We start from the raw sequence: 16,232 nt of genomic DNA, 5'->3' as shown, positions 1-16,232 counted from the left end.
TTCTGATTAGTTTATATTATTACTAATACCAGCTCACTGGTATCAGACTATGCTGATTAGCTGATACAGTAACTTCATCCCCAGAAGACTCCACTTCTATAAGTAGCACTAACAAAACTAACAAAAACAGTTTGACAGGTTATATCAACTCAAGTTACTGACTGGGGGAGGTGTCAGAGAATTAAAGGAATAATATGAATTCTGGGGCAATACAGTTCTTTACTGAGCAGCTGCTGGAAAAGAGACTCCTTACGCTTACCTGCCTTTCCAGTTAGAGCCACAAGAAGCCTTTTCTGGACAAGCTTGCTAAGCCCATGGACTGTTAAAAGGCTGTAAAACTTTACATCATAATCCTACTGTTTTGTAAGTGAGCTTAAAACTTTTTATGTGTAAGCACAGGTAGCTGCACAAGATCACCTAATTTACTAGTTAAACAAATGAGATGTTCCAGGTTTTTAACATACTATCCTAGACAGGTTAAAGTCAATGTTGAAATAAATGTGCCAACCTTGCACATCCGTTGATCTCTTCACCCTAAGTAATTACTTACCAAATGTCTCCTTGATTCACTGTGTGTTCCAGAGAAGGAAAGTGTATAATCATATTTCACAGACTATGCACATGTTCTTACAAAGTAGCTGAAAGAAAATTCAAAGGTATTTCCTCCTCTTCTGCACCCTGCTCTCAGAGGACAGACGCACAACCACAGCTCCTCTGTTTGGAGCAACACAATGACTTCTCCACTCCAGTCTGAGGAACCACTAATTTCATAAAGATTCCATATATGATCCCAACCTCTGTCTGCACTAAGTAGACCATAGCACTGCTCAGCCAAAGGAACGGTGCAGCCTGTGCTGTTCCTGGGCAGCTCACCATCCCTCTAAAATCTCCCGCTTAGGCAGTGCAAACCAGCAGGTATATAGCTCAGGACTAGGAGGCAATTATCTTCAAAAAAAAAAAATCACTGGTAACTCAGATGGAATAGTCAAGAAACAAGAATTATATAACAGCTCGTTTCCTTTTGAGGGTGCTATAGTTTCAGTTTAGCACATTTATTTAACTTTCAGGGTTCCAAATAATGATAATTTCAAGTAGTTTCCACAAGGAACATTTGGTTTATTTCAACATGAAGATATTGCTCTCCACCCTGCACAGCCAGACAGAAGCTCTTCCACCCCAGGCGATGCCAACTCAGCCCCACGGCAGCTGCCAGTCCCCACACACCCCCACATCCCCGGGCAGGCCTGGCCTGGCCCCAGCATTCACACCAGACCCCAGCTGGGGCCCGTGACAGGCAATCACGCAGCACACATGGGCTCCCTCCCATGTTTGAAGATCCGTATAGCTAACTAGAAAATAAATCATATCATGCTTTGTGGCCTGCTGCTTTCTGTATTTGCTTAAGATTATGGTCTTAATTAGCACCTCTGGGTTGATCACAGGTCAAGAGACATGTGACAAACTACTGTGACCAAACCTGTGTAGCTTAAGGGAATTATTTTACAATGCTGACCTCAGATACGCTGCCGTAACATGAGTGACTTGCAAATTGAATTGGGCAGAGGTTGCTGTGATTCTATCAGCTCAGAGTACTCCTGTCACACCACACACTGCTGTCCCTGCAACAGAAGGCTCCACATGGTTTCCCTACCAGTCCTTCTGTACATTATTCTTTACCTTGTACATGTTCTTCATTTACTGTATGAGATGCCAACCACCAGGAAAGTTTGCATTCCCTAAGGAAGGGCATTGCTCACTGCTCTCATTTTACGCCTTTACATAGTGCCCACTTTCAGCACAGTTGACTCAAGGAAGCAATTTGGTGCTAATTTGAGAGTTCATGGGTAGAGTTTGTTTCAAATATTTTTTCCTTCCCTGGTGGCTGATATCTGCAGTGGTGGGAAAGATCCTGTGTTTCTGGGTTGTCATTGCTTTTCTGATTTCTATACAGATGTGTAGCCTTTTATGACAGAGCAGTTTCAGAGGAAATCTAGCGACAAACACACCTATGGGGTTATAAACACTGCATCTGCTACAGACTACAGCCTTGTCATCATTGGTTATAGGAACATCTATGCCGAAGACTACACATGGGACTACTCCTGAGTCTGAACCCTAATGGCTGGGGGACAGTCATGCTCTCACTCTGCTATCACTTCCAACACAAATGCTTTGCCTTTTTAAACTTGGTTCAATTAATTGTTTAATACAAGCTGGCTTCTGTTCTCAGTGGGCATCCTGGTAACCTGGGTTATGTGCTTGGAGGTAGACACATTCTTTGGACTTCACTCTGGCCTCCTCCAGAAGAGCTTCCTGCTTGTTTCATACAATCCCCCCATGGCACCAGCTCATATGTCCCTTTACCCTGAGAGGCAGTAACTGACTCTTTTCTGCCCTCCCTGTAAGTTCCCTCAGTCTCAGCTGGCATCACAGAACTGTACCAGTCCTGTGCTATCATAGTCCTTTCCAGCCTTATAGATACTGAAATTTGCCCCTAAAAATTGCTGGTAATTCAGTCTCTACCATGTGTTCCTCTCTTTGTTGTAAACACATATGTATTTATATGCGTGTGTACATATAAGCTAGATGAAAGTAAACATATATATCTATATCTATTCATAAACTTTCATTTACAGAACACTCATTTTCAGGCAGCACATATACTCCTCCTTTTCTGGAAATAACTGCACACATCTTTCAGGAGGGAATCTCTACAAATTCCCACTATGTCATGGCTTCCCACCACAGGTATTCATGCTCAAACACCTTCTCTGGATTCCTTTTTTCTCTCACTGTTGTTCTCAAAGCCCTACATTTCAGAGACTGTCTAGCTCTCACACTTTGTTTTTTCCTCAAATCCTCCTTTACCCATTCCCCGACTTATGGTCCCTTCAAATCTATGCACAGAATAATTTCCCTTCCTTATTGCCAAGCAATATCCTTGTCTGCTTCAAATCTGCTGAAAACTTTTGTTTCACTCAGCTGTACATCACTGTTTTCTTCTTCTGTAATGCAAAAAATTCATCTTTTCATGAATTTGTGAAGTGTTGTGTACCTTATGAAAGCACTTTAATAACAGCATTACAAATAAGCGCTCTGTAGTACCTTTCTATTCCATTCAACTTATGACGATGCTTTCGGGACATTAAGAGTCCACCTCCCCAGGCAGCCTGAAAGAGACAGAAAAAGGAGAAGACTCATTGTTTTAGAAAACCTTATTATATATTTTAATTTACTCAGGATCTAGTAATAAAACTTATAATACAAGACAAAATGTGTAAACAGAAATGCTCTTTTGCCTGAATAATTGCAATTCATTTAGTTACTCACATCTACGTGGAGCCAGAGGTTGTATTTTTCACATATATCTGCAATCTCCTGTATTGGATCAAAGGCTCCATATACTGTTGTTCCTGCAGTTGCATTTACAAAGAGAGGAATGTATCCCTACAATAAAAATAGAAATATTAAATACAAAATGTGAAAAACATTTTAGAAACATTGCTATCCCATTTTCCAGACTAAACATGTTTTTCTTCTCATGCGAAAGGTACATACAAGCAACAACAGAAACTAACAAATTGTACATGTAATATGAAATAACTCTGGTTTTATTGTACTCTAACTTCACAAGATCTACTACTCAAAGGTAAAGAATATTATTTTGTCTAATCTCTTTCAGTGAGGAAATTCAAACATCCTTGTATAAGACTGGCAAGTAATGTTGAAATGTTTACTTCAGTATAAAGGAAATTTAATTAATCGCGGTTTGTGATTTGAAGGCTCGAAGTTGTTCCTTTAGTCTTTACCTACTGATAAACAGAACAAAGCAATACAAACCAGAAGCAATAAATGTGGAACTATCAGATCAAAATGAAACATTTTTTACTTACATTAAATAAATGTGAAGCACAATTTCATAAAGTGGCCATATGCAATGAAGTTCATAAATGTTTAAAATAATAATCTTCATTGCTCTAACTCTAGCGGTTTTATACAAAATTAATGAATTTTTCATTGCATTGATTCAAGAAATAATAATGAATGACTCAAAAAATTAAACTTACTGGCTGTATTTACTGATGTTTAAGCCTTGAAATCTATGGGAATTTTAGGACTAAACTTCAAAAGAATTTTTGACGGTTTTGGCTAAACTTTGGTTGGGATAAAAGTACATTTAGTTTCATTTTTTCATATTTTTTCCACGTATTTCCAAACAGAAAGCTATCTTTAAGTCTTAAAATACACATATGGTTCAAGAGTTAAAAATATTTTTTTTAAACAGTAAATGGGAAACTTAGCAAGGCATATAGATCATTCCCTAAACAACATACGAATGTAAAATTAAGCAGCTGAAAATATTATTAAAAAATTTTATCATTATAATGTTAACCTTCAGCTTTCAAAGGAAGAGCTAATTTTACTAAGCCAAGCATTTAAGCACTAATTTTTAAAAACACAAACCTTTTGTTTTGCTTCCAGAATTTTTGCCTCCAAATCAGCTGGTATTATTTTGCCTCTGCAATTATTGTAGAAATAGAAAGACAGAGAAAATTAAAGAGTGCACATGAAAATAGTAGCTACAGTTGAAATAATCTAATAGGATTTTCTCAACAGGCCATTAGCGACTTGACACACTGTACCGGACCAGTTCTTAAGCACAATACAACAAATTTAACAGCTGAACGCATTTAATATATCAAAACCTTAGCATTCATCCTACCTTTCATTGCATTTTATCAAAATCACGTTGTCTGTTCCAAATCCAAGTGCAGCACCAGCTTTCTTTATTGAGTAGTGACTCTGCAGCAAAACATATGCACATTTAGTGGAGTGGTTGTTTAATGATGAAACATCTTCACAACATACATCAATAAAATAAGAATTGGCAGCATATTAAGCTCACATGTTCTGAGGTAAAGAGAACCAGTTTAGGAACTGCAGCCATGCCTTTGGTTTTGACTTCAGGGAAATACTTGTAGCGTGCAGCCATTATGCTGTACATGTTGGAGATAGCTCCTCCTGTGAATGAATAAATGAATGAATAATAAAATAGCAACAATGAGGAAAAAATGCTTATTAGACATACAAGTCTCATTTGTAGTATGCCAGGGAAATTGGTAGTGAAAAGAAATATATCTCTGAAATGCATGGTCATCTGTCTAAACAGCATAGGGACAGACCCTCTAGAAAGTCACACTGATGGTTAGAATTTCTATCCATCATCTCTTTCAATTGTTAACATTTGTAACACATTCCTAAAAAATTCAGCTTTTCTTGTGCCGCTTTTGGATGACAACTTTTTTTAGAAAGAATAACAGGAACTTATCAAATTGAGAAACTGAAGAAAGATCGCATACTGGATGGATTTATCCCATCTCATTGTAGATATAGAAGTAGATGCCTGAAAGGCAGATTTCTACTGCAGAGCTAGTTATTCTAAGCTTCCTTATAGTCAGTTAATGGAAAGAGACACTTTGCAGGCTATGATTCAGCTAATATGTTCTGACACTTACTTTGGTAGAATGTGAATTGAGGGAAAGCTCCTTTTTCTCTTGGTTTACTGCTAAAAAGAGCCCAGGACAGTTAGCTCACTTCTACAATGCAGACCGCAAAATCTAGTAATTTGCATTTCATCCACCAAGTCTAGGATAACTTTTTCCTCTAATATTTCTTCATCAACAAGAGCACTGAAAAAGATCTATATATTTCTAGATGGGCCTGGAGACCAAGCAAGTGTGCATTCCTGGATTGTATATGGGCTGCTCCAGAAGGAGGTGGAATTGTCCTTCACCCTCCAAAACAAGATGGTGTTCCCCACACCCCAAACCCAGAAATCTGGAGTTTTGCTGGACCCCCATGTTGTCTACACATTGGCCCAGGACTTCCACATGGTTTACCAGTCTTTTTCTGGCACTGCTGACAGCCTTTATATTACTTTAGTGGGATGACACTTCATCTTCAGAATCATACTGGTGAATTCAGCCAGATTGTGTCCCGAATAATAAGTCCCAGAAAGTGACAGGCAACTGCTTTTTTCTGACTGTGAGCTCAAATCTTCACTGATCAAAAAAGTCAGTGTATGATTCTCAAGAGCTATCGGTCAACAGGAGTTGTGCTTGCTCAGCACCCCCAGAAATAAAGTGCAGAAAGCGTCCCCAGCTATGTCACAGAGCTCAGGTTTTAAATGTTAGTCATCCATGATACATAGCCATACTCAAAGATATTTTTTCCCCAAATTCTCTGTGGGATGCTTAAACAAAGCATGTACTTCACATGGGAAATTCCTCCTTCTAAATATCTGATGCATTGTGTTGCAGATATTGTGGAAATTCAGGTGCAGTTTATGTTTATTTTAACTTTTGAAGTTTCAGTCAAACCATCAAAACAGAGAAGACTGACTCACCAGGTGAGAATATTCCATCACCATCTTTATTTGACCATCCAATAATCTCTCTCATCTTTCGAAGTGTTATTTGTTCCATGAGGACAAAAACAGGGGCAATTTCATAGGTAAACCTGCATGGATAAAGCAAACAAACACAACCAACCAAGATCAAATACAGATCCTAAAAACAGTAAATTCTAAGTCTATGATTATTTGCAAAAATGCTTAATAATCCTAAAACTTTTCCTGTAAATTGAGATTCTGATATTGCAAACTTTACCCAAGCAAAAATCCTCAGGAAGACAACACTGGAAATATTGGTCAATAAAGACTGCAGTATTAGCTCTTTTGCAACCACCATAAGACCCAGTGCCCACCAGCATAATGCTGCGGAGTGCTGTACAAGATTGTACTGTAAAACATTTTTTTCCTGAAGTGCCAATTTCACACTTGTGAAATAACATATTGCCAAATCCTTATGAAAACAGTGAACTTCACTGACCTAAACACAACCATAATTGGAAGTATTGAGCAAAGGCTTCAAAGTCTAAATGCAATTAATTATGTGGATTTATTCTGTTGATGATCTCCAAGGACAACTTATTCTACAATACCATGAGATCAATAACTGTCAAGAGTAATTATAAATGATGATTTTCTAATTACCAATTACAAAAAACAAGTGAGCAGTCAACTATTGTATCCAGTTAAAGAAAGCAAAACCATTGCATAGTCTGGAATGCCCTTATGTCACAATCAAATATATGGATAAGAAGTGACAGCCATTCAACCATTTTTGGTGATCAAGGTACATGGATAAATTGCTACTGCTGTAAACAAACTGCTTGCTGTGTATGTCAAGAAAGAAAAAAAAAAAAAGGCAGAAAGAAACTAAACAATCAACCTATGATTTCCAAATGAATCTATAAGAATGACACCCTGACACTTTGGATCTGATGTCTTCCACTTGAATAATTTTGCCAAAATGTGTGTTGTCTCTCTAATATTAAAATGATATTTTGAGAGTAGGTATGGCAAACTTTAAGGAGACGTGCAGTATGAGGAAGGGAACATGTGTCTGAAAAGATTGTCTTTTATTTACAGCTACACTGGTTAGTTAAAATATTATTTTTTTAATACAATCTTTATGTGTCCTTAGTCTATTGAAGAAACACCACAACTATTTTTAAGACATCCCTTTAAGATTAAACAGCATTTGTAATTTAACTGTTGTAATTGCTGTTTTCAGAAGCCAAAATACTGCTTATTTTGCTTTCCTTATCACTAGAACTGTCAGAGACAGACAGCTGACCATTGATCTGAAGATTAGGTCCTGCCAATATTTACAGAGAGACAAAACTAACAAACCACTTGGTGTCTGCTAACAGTGTTGGGGTGGTTTTTTTTTGTCTAGGATATATTCCATTCTTTATTTAGGTAGAACGACAAACTGAATTCAACAGGAACTCAGCAGTGTATAAATCACTGTAGTCTACTACAAGGTATGTTTAAGTCAAAGTGATTTTTTTCCATCACTTTAAGCACCTTTCGAATTTTGTCCTAAGACCTTACGCACTGATCTCTACATGCTACCCAGAAGACTTAAAGGCTTGTACAGAAAAAAACCCAAAATATTAAGAAAGTTTTTTGTATATAAAATATCAAGTGTTCACAAAGTAAAACCAAAAGTAAAATAGCATATATTTATTTTATTATGTGTTTAATTTCTGAGTCTCCAAAGACTGACAAATAAGACTGCAGATTATTATAAACAATAAGGCAAATGCAGATATGTTAGATGATGACTATGATTTTTTTTTTTTTAAATCACATATTGCCAAAGTTCACTCCAACTTATTTGTTTTAAAGTTAAATGATTTTGAAAAATCCAGTTAAACGCAGAAAATGTATACGGTTTGGAAGGAACTGTCTGACTTGAGAGTCAATCTCCTGATTAAAAAAGCCAATGCCATTTTTCATACAGTTACAACATTTACAGGTATTTTTATGAACTAACTAAAACAGTCATGAGTCCCAGCTCTTTACTAACAAAATAACAGGTTTTTTGATAGTGACCAGTGCTGGCTTAATTCTGCTCTCACCTAAATGCCAAATAATTTTATCAGGTCAAATCATTCTACCTACCTCTTTCCCCTTTTGCCAGTATGTAAAAAGCATTCCGAAAATAAATATAAAGCACGTTACGTCATTTTTCCGTGTTACATTTTCATAAACATAAATGTGTAATACTGACAATATCAATATAACTCTCTCATTTTGGCTAACAGCAGGCATAAAGAGAATTTCCAGATAATAAAACTGCTTTCTAACCTCAGCTGCCTGCTGCATGGTGAGCAAAAGTCCCCCACTGCAGATCCCTAGAGCTGGACAAGTAATGGCAACTTCTGAAATTTCCGTTCTGAAAGTCTTATGATTAGTGATTGAGCTATGAATAGCACATGGAGACGTTATTTCGTAGTCAATGTGGGAAGCTTATTAAGTTTAATTTAATAAGTTATCTTCACAGTGACATTTAAGTAACATTCCCTGATGACAACTTAAAATTTTAAGAGTACAGATGTTTTGATTACTCAAAAGTCATTTGTGAAAGAAAACGTGTATTTTTAACTCTTCATAAAGCCTTTAAGTATTGTTTATAATTGGAAAAGGAAAAATGGCAATAGAAAACATTCCCTGCCATAATTCAGTGTTACTGTTTCTTGTGTGTTACATGTTTGTGTAGCTGAAATAGGTTAGAACAGTATCTGCTAAAGGTCAGAACCTGCTCTTCTGTGCTGGAACACTGCTCAAAACAAGTGATAGGCTCTCCAGAGCCCAGAGATGATTTGGCTATTTTTAATAAACTTTTCTGCCAGTTCTTTGAATCATATTTTACGAACACCTTGCTTTAACTTTACTTGCAATTACTGTGTTATTTGAATGCATATAATATTGACCTTCGTTCTCTGAAAAAAAAAAAGAGAGCAATGTATTATTTTGCATTTGCTAAACCTCATATGAGCAAATAGATACTCAATTTACACGCTTGCAGAGAAGTATTTTCAGGATACGTTGTTGTTTAAAGTATAAATGGATCAGAAACTAGTTGTATAGAACTAGCTATTTAACAATTTACATTAAAAAAAGAAAGGCAAAAGCAATCTCATTAAAAAAAAAAAGTTACTCTTTCAGAACTGAATGAGTGTGATGCTCTGAATAATGATGCCAGTATTTCATCATACTGCCACAGAGCTCAATTCTAGCATGTCCTGTCAGAGTTGTGCAATTTCACTGATTACAAAAGGATAACTAAGTCAAAGGAAAAGGTGCTTGCAAAAGGGACACTCTCTGGAATATCTTTTGTCACAGAAAAATAATATTTAAGCAAAGTTTTATTTTAGAAATGTAATCAGGTTTCTTTTCACTTTTAATTTTGGTGTGGGGAAAAAAAATGAAGGCACTTCAAAGCACTTTTCAATACTTGTTTTATGATTAAGATGCATGTTTCTGGGTTTTCCTCCCAATCAGCTTTTAAATCTGAAAGTCTCATACCATTTTAGCAAAGACAGAACTAATTGAGAAGATGATGATTATGAAGAGCAGACTGGTTTTGGCTGGAGCGTCTTACATATTTTTCTTTATTGCTAACATCACAAAACAGGCACAGGTCATAATCTACATAGAGCTGCTAGTAATCAGCTATACTTAATGAACCATTTACTCATGGATAAGCCAGTGAAAATATTGTTCATTTTCCAATCAGCAGATGCATTTCCTGTGTTCTGCCAATTAGCAACAAACTACCCAAAACAGGTAACTTTAGAGTTAAAACACATCCAATTCAGGACTGAACCATATACATTTGTATATATGTGTATGTGTGTGTGCGTGTGTGTATATATGTATGTATGTATATATTTGGACTCCCTTCACATTTTTGAGCAAATACAAATCAATATATAAATAAAAACTAGCTAGAAGGTTTTTTTTGTTTGGTGGGGCTTTTTTCATTAATTGCACTCTGTTGCAAGAATTCAACATAGTATCTCACATTTACATCTAGTTTTCATTAAATTTGAGGTCAAGAAAAATCAGGAACAATTTCCTCATTAATACGTTCTAGATGTAAAGTTTTACTCTTTTAATGCTTCCATTTGTTTATTTACACACAACTTTAATAAATCTTAGACTAATTCCTTCATTATCAAATTAATTTTCATTGTCACATTTTCAATCATTTTGAAATCACTCAAAACCCACTTCTTTACCAGCACATGAACAGGAGAAGGTGGTACCCCAAGCCAGCAGGAGAAAAGACAATGAAGTTTTACATATATTTTGTATTTTCTGTTAATATATAAGTAGCTGCACAATTATTCAATCTAGAGACAAAGCTTAAAAAAGAAAATTGGAAAAAAAATAAAGAAGATGCGTCCAAGAGAAGAAAAATCATTTCATGCTATTATATTAGAATCAGCATGTTTTACTTATCATGTGCTCTGGGATATTTGCATTTCTGTTAAACAGAAATGTAAAACTGTTTAGCTTTATGTAACTATTTTCATTGTATTACTGCCACGTTAGGAAAAATATGAGACACTGTTATTGAAGATGCAGCAATTGGTCTTTAAAGAAGAATATTCTACACGTCTATGACAACACATGTGTACCATGATACATGGTAGCTCCTCTAAGCACCAGTCACAGATGCTGACAAGACACTGCTTACATGTTTGTGTTAGCAGTTGACGTCAGCCACTCCCCAGCCAAGCCAATGATGTCCAGTCCTGTAGACAGCTGATTGAAAAAGCGAGGGTGACCTGGAAAGAGAATTGAGAGCAACTTAGAACAACTCCACCGGTGTATTTCAGGTTTCAGTTTTAAACTGTTCAACTATCCTGACAAAACCACAGTTTTACACTCACAACACACTTGCAGCAAAGTTTTCAAAGTTCATGTGGAGACCGTCAACCAACGTTCGCAGATGTCTTGTTAGAAACTGGGAAAATAGCTTTGGAGGGAGGTCCTCTGCAGAATCATTAAAGTTTATATTAAAAAAGAGAACCTCAGAGCCGGCCGAGCCTGTGCAAGGACTCAGAGCGGCACATCTCCCGAGGCGGTTCCCGCCGCTTCCCCCCGCCCCCTCCTTGACAGCACCGTGGAGGTCGGGGGGCGTGGGCATGGGCGATACTTGGCAGCAACAACCTGCAGGTGCTGGGGTCATTTGTATTTGAATGGAGAAAGAGAGAAAGGCTCACCCGCTTGTCAGGAGGCTGCGGGCAGAAGGGAGGGGTACGGGGGAGCCTGCGCGGCCACAGAGGGTCGTGTCGCGGGGTTTCGGTAGGAAACGTCCCCTCGCGACTGAGAGCGCCCCAAGAGCCCGTCGACACGGGAGTTTTCCCCATATTGTTTAAAAGCCGGGGTTCACCTCAGAAGCATAGGCTTTGCTATCAAACCGAAGTCGATCATAATCCTGTGTTTCAACCCAACGTTTATAAGCAATAAGCCCCGCTATTGGGGATCTACTTTTCCAGCATGAATAGTTTAAATTCCTAACAAACGATGACGGACTTTGAGGTCAGGTTGTCATGATTTAGCCCTTATCTCTGCTCTCTTGGGAAAGGCCGCGCAGATAACACACTGGGGACAGCCCAGCCCGAGAGGGGGGGCCAGCGCTCGACGCCCGGAGGGACTCTGTCATGTCGCATTCAGCTCAACACAGGGAACATCAGCATCTTATGACATAAAGAAATAAATGTGATTCTGCTCCGAGCAATGTCAACGGGAACCTTTTTGCAGTGGTGCGCACACGCCCTGAAGAGGAGGCTGCCGCGGAAATCGGCGGAATAGGGAGGCGAAGCGGCTCAGGGCTGTAGCCCAAAGCTATCACCATGGTTTAGCTATTTGCTTTGCAAATGGGCATTTCTCTCCCTTGTCATACCACACAGTTTGGGATGTTAATTTAAGAGACATTTCACTGGCCTCCTAAAGCTATTAGCAAGCCTTTGGACTTCTCAGGCTGAGCTGCAGATTCAGCCCCTCTGGCTTAAAAGGGAGCGTCACCTGGAGTGAGAGCGCGAGCCCCTGGAGCCCGGGAAGCCAGGGTGGGTGTCCTGGAGCGTCACACGGCCCGAGCAGCTCTTCTTTAAAGCTGCACCAAGTACTGCTTTGAACTGAGCTTGTGTCTGATCGGAGATCAGCATCTCAGCTCTCGAGGAAAGGTACTGCCGGTCCCGCAAAAGCTCCAAGGGAGGTTGGGGTGAGCGGAAGAGAGTGCTCGAAATCCCGGAGCAATCAAAAGCGGAATAACGGTGTAAGCACATCACCACAGTGACTCCTGCTTTGCTGTTGACCACCTGTTCAACAACCCACGGGGCTGGGCTTGAAATACGCTTCCCTTTGAATAAAGGCACAAAATCAAAATATTCCTCTGGCATTCTTGAATAAATCAAACCACCACGTAAATGGGAAAATAGAGGAAGCTAACCACCACATTTGTTGGCAAGATTTTGTTCCTTGAATGTGCTGCGCTGGGTTTTCCCAGCTGCACAACTAAACAGTGGAGGAAGCAGCGCCCCGTCCTTCAGGAGCCACTGCCCGCAGCTGCCCAGCCAGGGGCTGTCGGATGAAGAGCCCAGCCGAAGCCGGCTGCTCGCCGGGCAGCGCTCTGCAGGGCTGGTGCAGGACTGAGGAGAGCAGGCACGCTCCCTTATCGCTCTAGTTCCTGACCTGCTTGGGTACGGACAGCAATAAGGGCTTATTGCCAGCCGACCTTTCTGCTGATACAGATACACAACACTTCAGGCCGAACAGTCCGAATGGGCACAGTGTCTCCTCTAGAGCCTGGGTATGGTTCACCCAGTAAAAGTGATTATAAGCGGGCATTTCTATCCGATTCAGAAGGACCTGGACAGGCAGGGCTCCTGGGTAACGGGCTGAAATCCACAGGGTTCCTTTATTGATGATTCCTAGGATTTCAGTCTCTTTTTCATTAAACGTCTGGTGAACATAAAGAAGAAAAACTGCAAATTCAGTGTCATTTATGCCCTCATTTACCTAATGATATTGCTCCCTGGAGATACAGACAGCTCGCATTTCATCAAGTGAAAGAGATTACGTCTTAAAAACTTGTTTCTGGGCTCCACAAACAGCATCGAACCTGCTCGCCAGGGACAAATGAAGCATCAATAACTGAAGTCTCTGAGCAGAGACATTTCCAGCGCCCGCAGACAGCCCTGGAGCGGAGCCTCCTGGGAGGCAGAGTCGAGGGTGTGGACTTACCTCTGTGGGCTCAAGCCTGCTCACCTCACCGTGGACCAGAAAAAAAGCCCCAGGAAGGACTCTTCAAGTAGTGTGCGAGTACCTACCTGTCCTCACTCCGTATTTCAGCGTGTCCCGGCAGTCCACCAGGATCTGCTCCAGAGACTCGGGGTTGTCTGAGAGCTCCAGGTTAAAGCCCTCCATGCCCTCCAAGAGCTGGTGTGGGTGGTGGAAGTCCAGCACTTTAGTAGATCTGTCAAACGTTTTCCTCACGTAGTTGAGAAGGATGTCCACGACCTCCAGCAGGAACTGCATGGTCTGCTCCTCGCCATTCTTGGCGGGTAGCAAATCTGTGGGGCAAACCAGCCGTCAGCGCCTGCTTTGGGAGCGAGAGGCGGAGATGAATCATACCCGGCCACCTGCAGCAACCCCCAGGACCCAGAAACCGTGGTCCCGGCGCAGCCTTGCTGTGGCGGGGCAGGCGCCCAGCCCCGAGCCGCCCCGCTCGCTCCCCTCGCTCCCCGGCGAGTGATACTCTCCGCTACCCCCGGGGGTCCCGGCCCCTCCCGCCCAGTGAGGAAGGGCGAGCCCAGGTCGCCCACGGAAACAGAGAGGGCACCTCCGAGGCACCCCGGCCAAGAGCACCCACCTCTAACGCCGTGGGGGGCACTCACCTCCCGGGGACCAAGAGCACCCCAAACCCGCACCTGCCTTTCTGCAAATCTTCCGTGCCCCCACCCCGTGACGGGATTGATTTCCCTTTCCCAGTCTCATTGTCAATGGCCCTGTACCAGCAACCACGAACCGTTTCATTGCTATTTTACTGAGGAGGAAATAAAAACAAAAAAACTGCTCTCCTCCCGAAGGCTGGATCTGGAGTTATCCCCGAAGTACCGCTGGAGCTGAGCTGCAGAGGATCAACCCCAAGTAAGTAAAATTGCATTTCGGGAAACTTGTACACATTGCCAGTGCGGTTCTCAGCAAACACACACACAGGACCGCCTTCAAAAACAACCAAGCAAAAGCACGGTCTGAACGTGGCTGCACTTTCACGGGAGGCGAGGTCAGACTAGTAAAGGACGTGCCCGAGCTGGAACAAGCAGAAGCTATAAAGAGCATTTACCTCTGGCATACAAATTGGAGAAGTCTGTCTCCGTGCGCCGGAACCTGGATTCCTTCTCGCTGTTCTCGCATGCCAGCAGGTTCTTGGAGGACTGTCGTTCCTTCAGGGAGCTGACGATCCGGCCCTTGTCTTCCAAGCTGTTGGTCCTTTGCAGGAACCCTACATTGTTATTGCAAGGTGCACAGGTCAGAGTTTTCTCACTTGCCAACATGTTTAGAAATATCTAAAGCAGCTCTCTACACAACAGTTCAAAGTGGTGTTGGCTCTGGATCTGACTAATGGGGTCAGGAACAAGAGTATTTATGGGGATTATTTGCCTCCAGGAGGGAGAGCTCAAAATGCCATCAACTGCAAAAACCCAGTCATGCAAAAACTAAATTTTCGTCATTTAGTGCAGTGGTAAATTCTTATTAAGTCGATCAGACAGATTCCACTTCAGTAATCAGCCACTGGAAGAGAGTTCAGCATGAGTCAATGCTATTTCAGCCTGCAGGCGAAGTTTATGGACCCAGCAGACAGGGGCAATGATGTATGATTAAAATCAGGGCCGCTTTTAGTTCTCCTCCTGGTGCTCTCACGCACAAAAGGCATGAGAACAAGCAGACATTCTGGAACAGCTGTCCTGAGAGCGCCAGAGCTCTAAAGACTCCGGTAGCACTCATCAACCCCACTTTCCTGTTGTCAGTACGTACCGGCACGTGTCTAGGAGTTGCGGATTTTCCACCTGAAAAGATGATTTGCTACTAACACTAATCACCTCCGGGGTCTCCAGGAACACCGCTCTCACCAGAGACGCTGCCCTGGCGCCCAGGACCCGCTCACAACTGCTGTTGTTACCTGCAACGGCATTAATAAATCCCCTAACCCCAATAATTAACGGCAGTGGGCGTCACGCAGGGCCCGTGGCTAGTAATGAGACCCATCGACTTTATCAAGGCTGGAGAAACAATTAATTTCCAGGATTTTATCCATTAAATCCATGCCCGCTAAAACAAGCAAAGTGTTGGGTTTGTCCTTATTAACAAAAACATCGGATTTTGACCTCCCAGGCTGCAGCGAGGAGATGGTACGGCAGCGCCAGCCTCCTTTTTCCTTTCTTTCTTTCCTTTTAAAACAAGTAACAATTAAAACCAAGGCTCGTCGCGTCTGGGGATATCCGCCAGGGAGGAGAACTTTGCAGGGAGGAACACCAACGCTGTCACTTGCTCACCCACGTCCCTCGACGTCGCTTCCCTTCAGTGCCCTCAGCTTTCTATCCATGCATTCACGCTCTCTGGAGCCCCGCCGGCGAACCGGGACGACGGTTTCCTCCTGCCGGGCCCCCCGCAGCATGAGCAGGACCAGGGGGCTGCAGTCCCTGTCCTGCAGCCCCTTCTGCATCAGTCGGACACCCAAACGAGCCTCCAAGAGGGCTGTTGGCAGACAGGTTTGTCAAGCCCATACTTTCAGTGAACACTTCAC

General features: G+C 41.4%; 1 protein-coding gene across 2 annotated transcripts in view; it reads right to left on the bottom strand.

Moving 5' to 3' along the window:
- The window catches only part of GAD1 (glutamate decarboxylase 1), a 32,217-nt gene that overhangs the window by 8,737 nt on the left and 7,248 nt on the right, over positions 1-16,232 (bottom strand). For both annotated transcript variants that reach the window (XM_065068677.1, NM_001315511.1), the window contains 9 exon segments: positions 14,772-14,930; positions 13,756-13,998; positions 11,118-11,208; positions 6,407-6,519; positions 4,907-5,022; positions 4,724-4,803; positions 4,465-4,519; positions 3,331-3,447; positions 3,106-3,170 (listed from right to left, as the gene is read on the bottom strand). In XM_065068677.1, coding sequence (XP_064924749.1) covers positions 3,106-3,170; positions 3,331-3,447; positions 4,465-4,519; positions 4,724-4,803; positions 4,907-5,022; positions 6,407-6,519; positions 11,118-11,208; positions 13,756-13,998; positions 14,772-14,930 — 1,039 coding nt within the window.

This window comes from Columba livia, chromosome 7 (assembly GCF_036013475.1).
Source record: "Columba livia isolate bColLiv1 breed racing homer chromosome 7, bColLiv1.pat.W.v2, whole genome shotgun sequence".
Lineage (NCBI taxonomy): Eukaryota > Metazoa > Chordata > Aves > Columbiformes > Columbidae > Columba > Columba livia.
The sequence above is the reverse complement of the archived record's forward strand: the minus strand, read 5'-3'. Positions and strand labels throughout refer to the sequence as shown.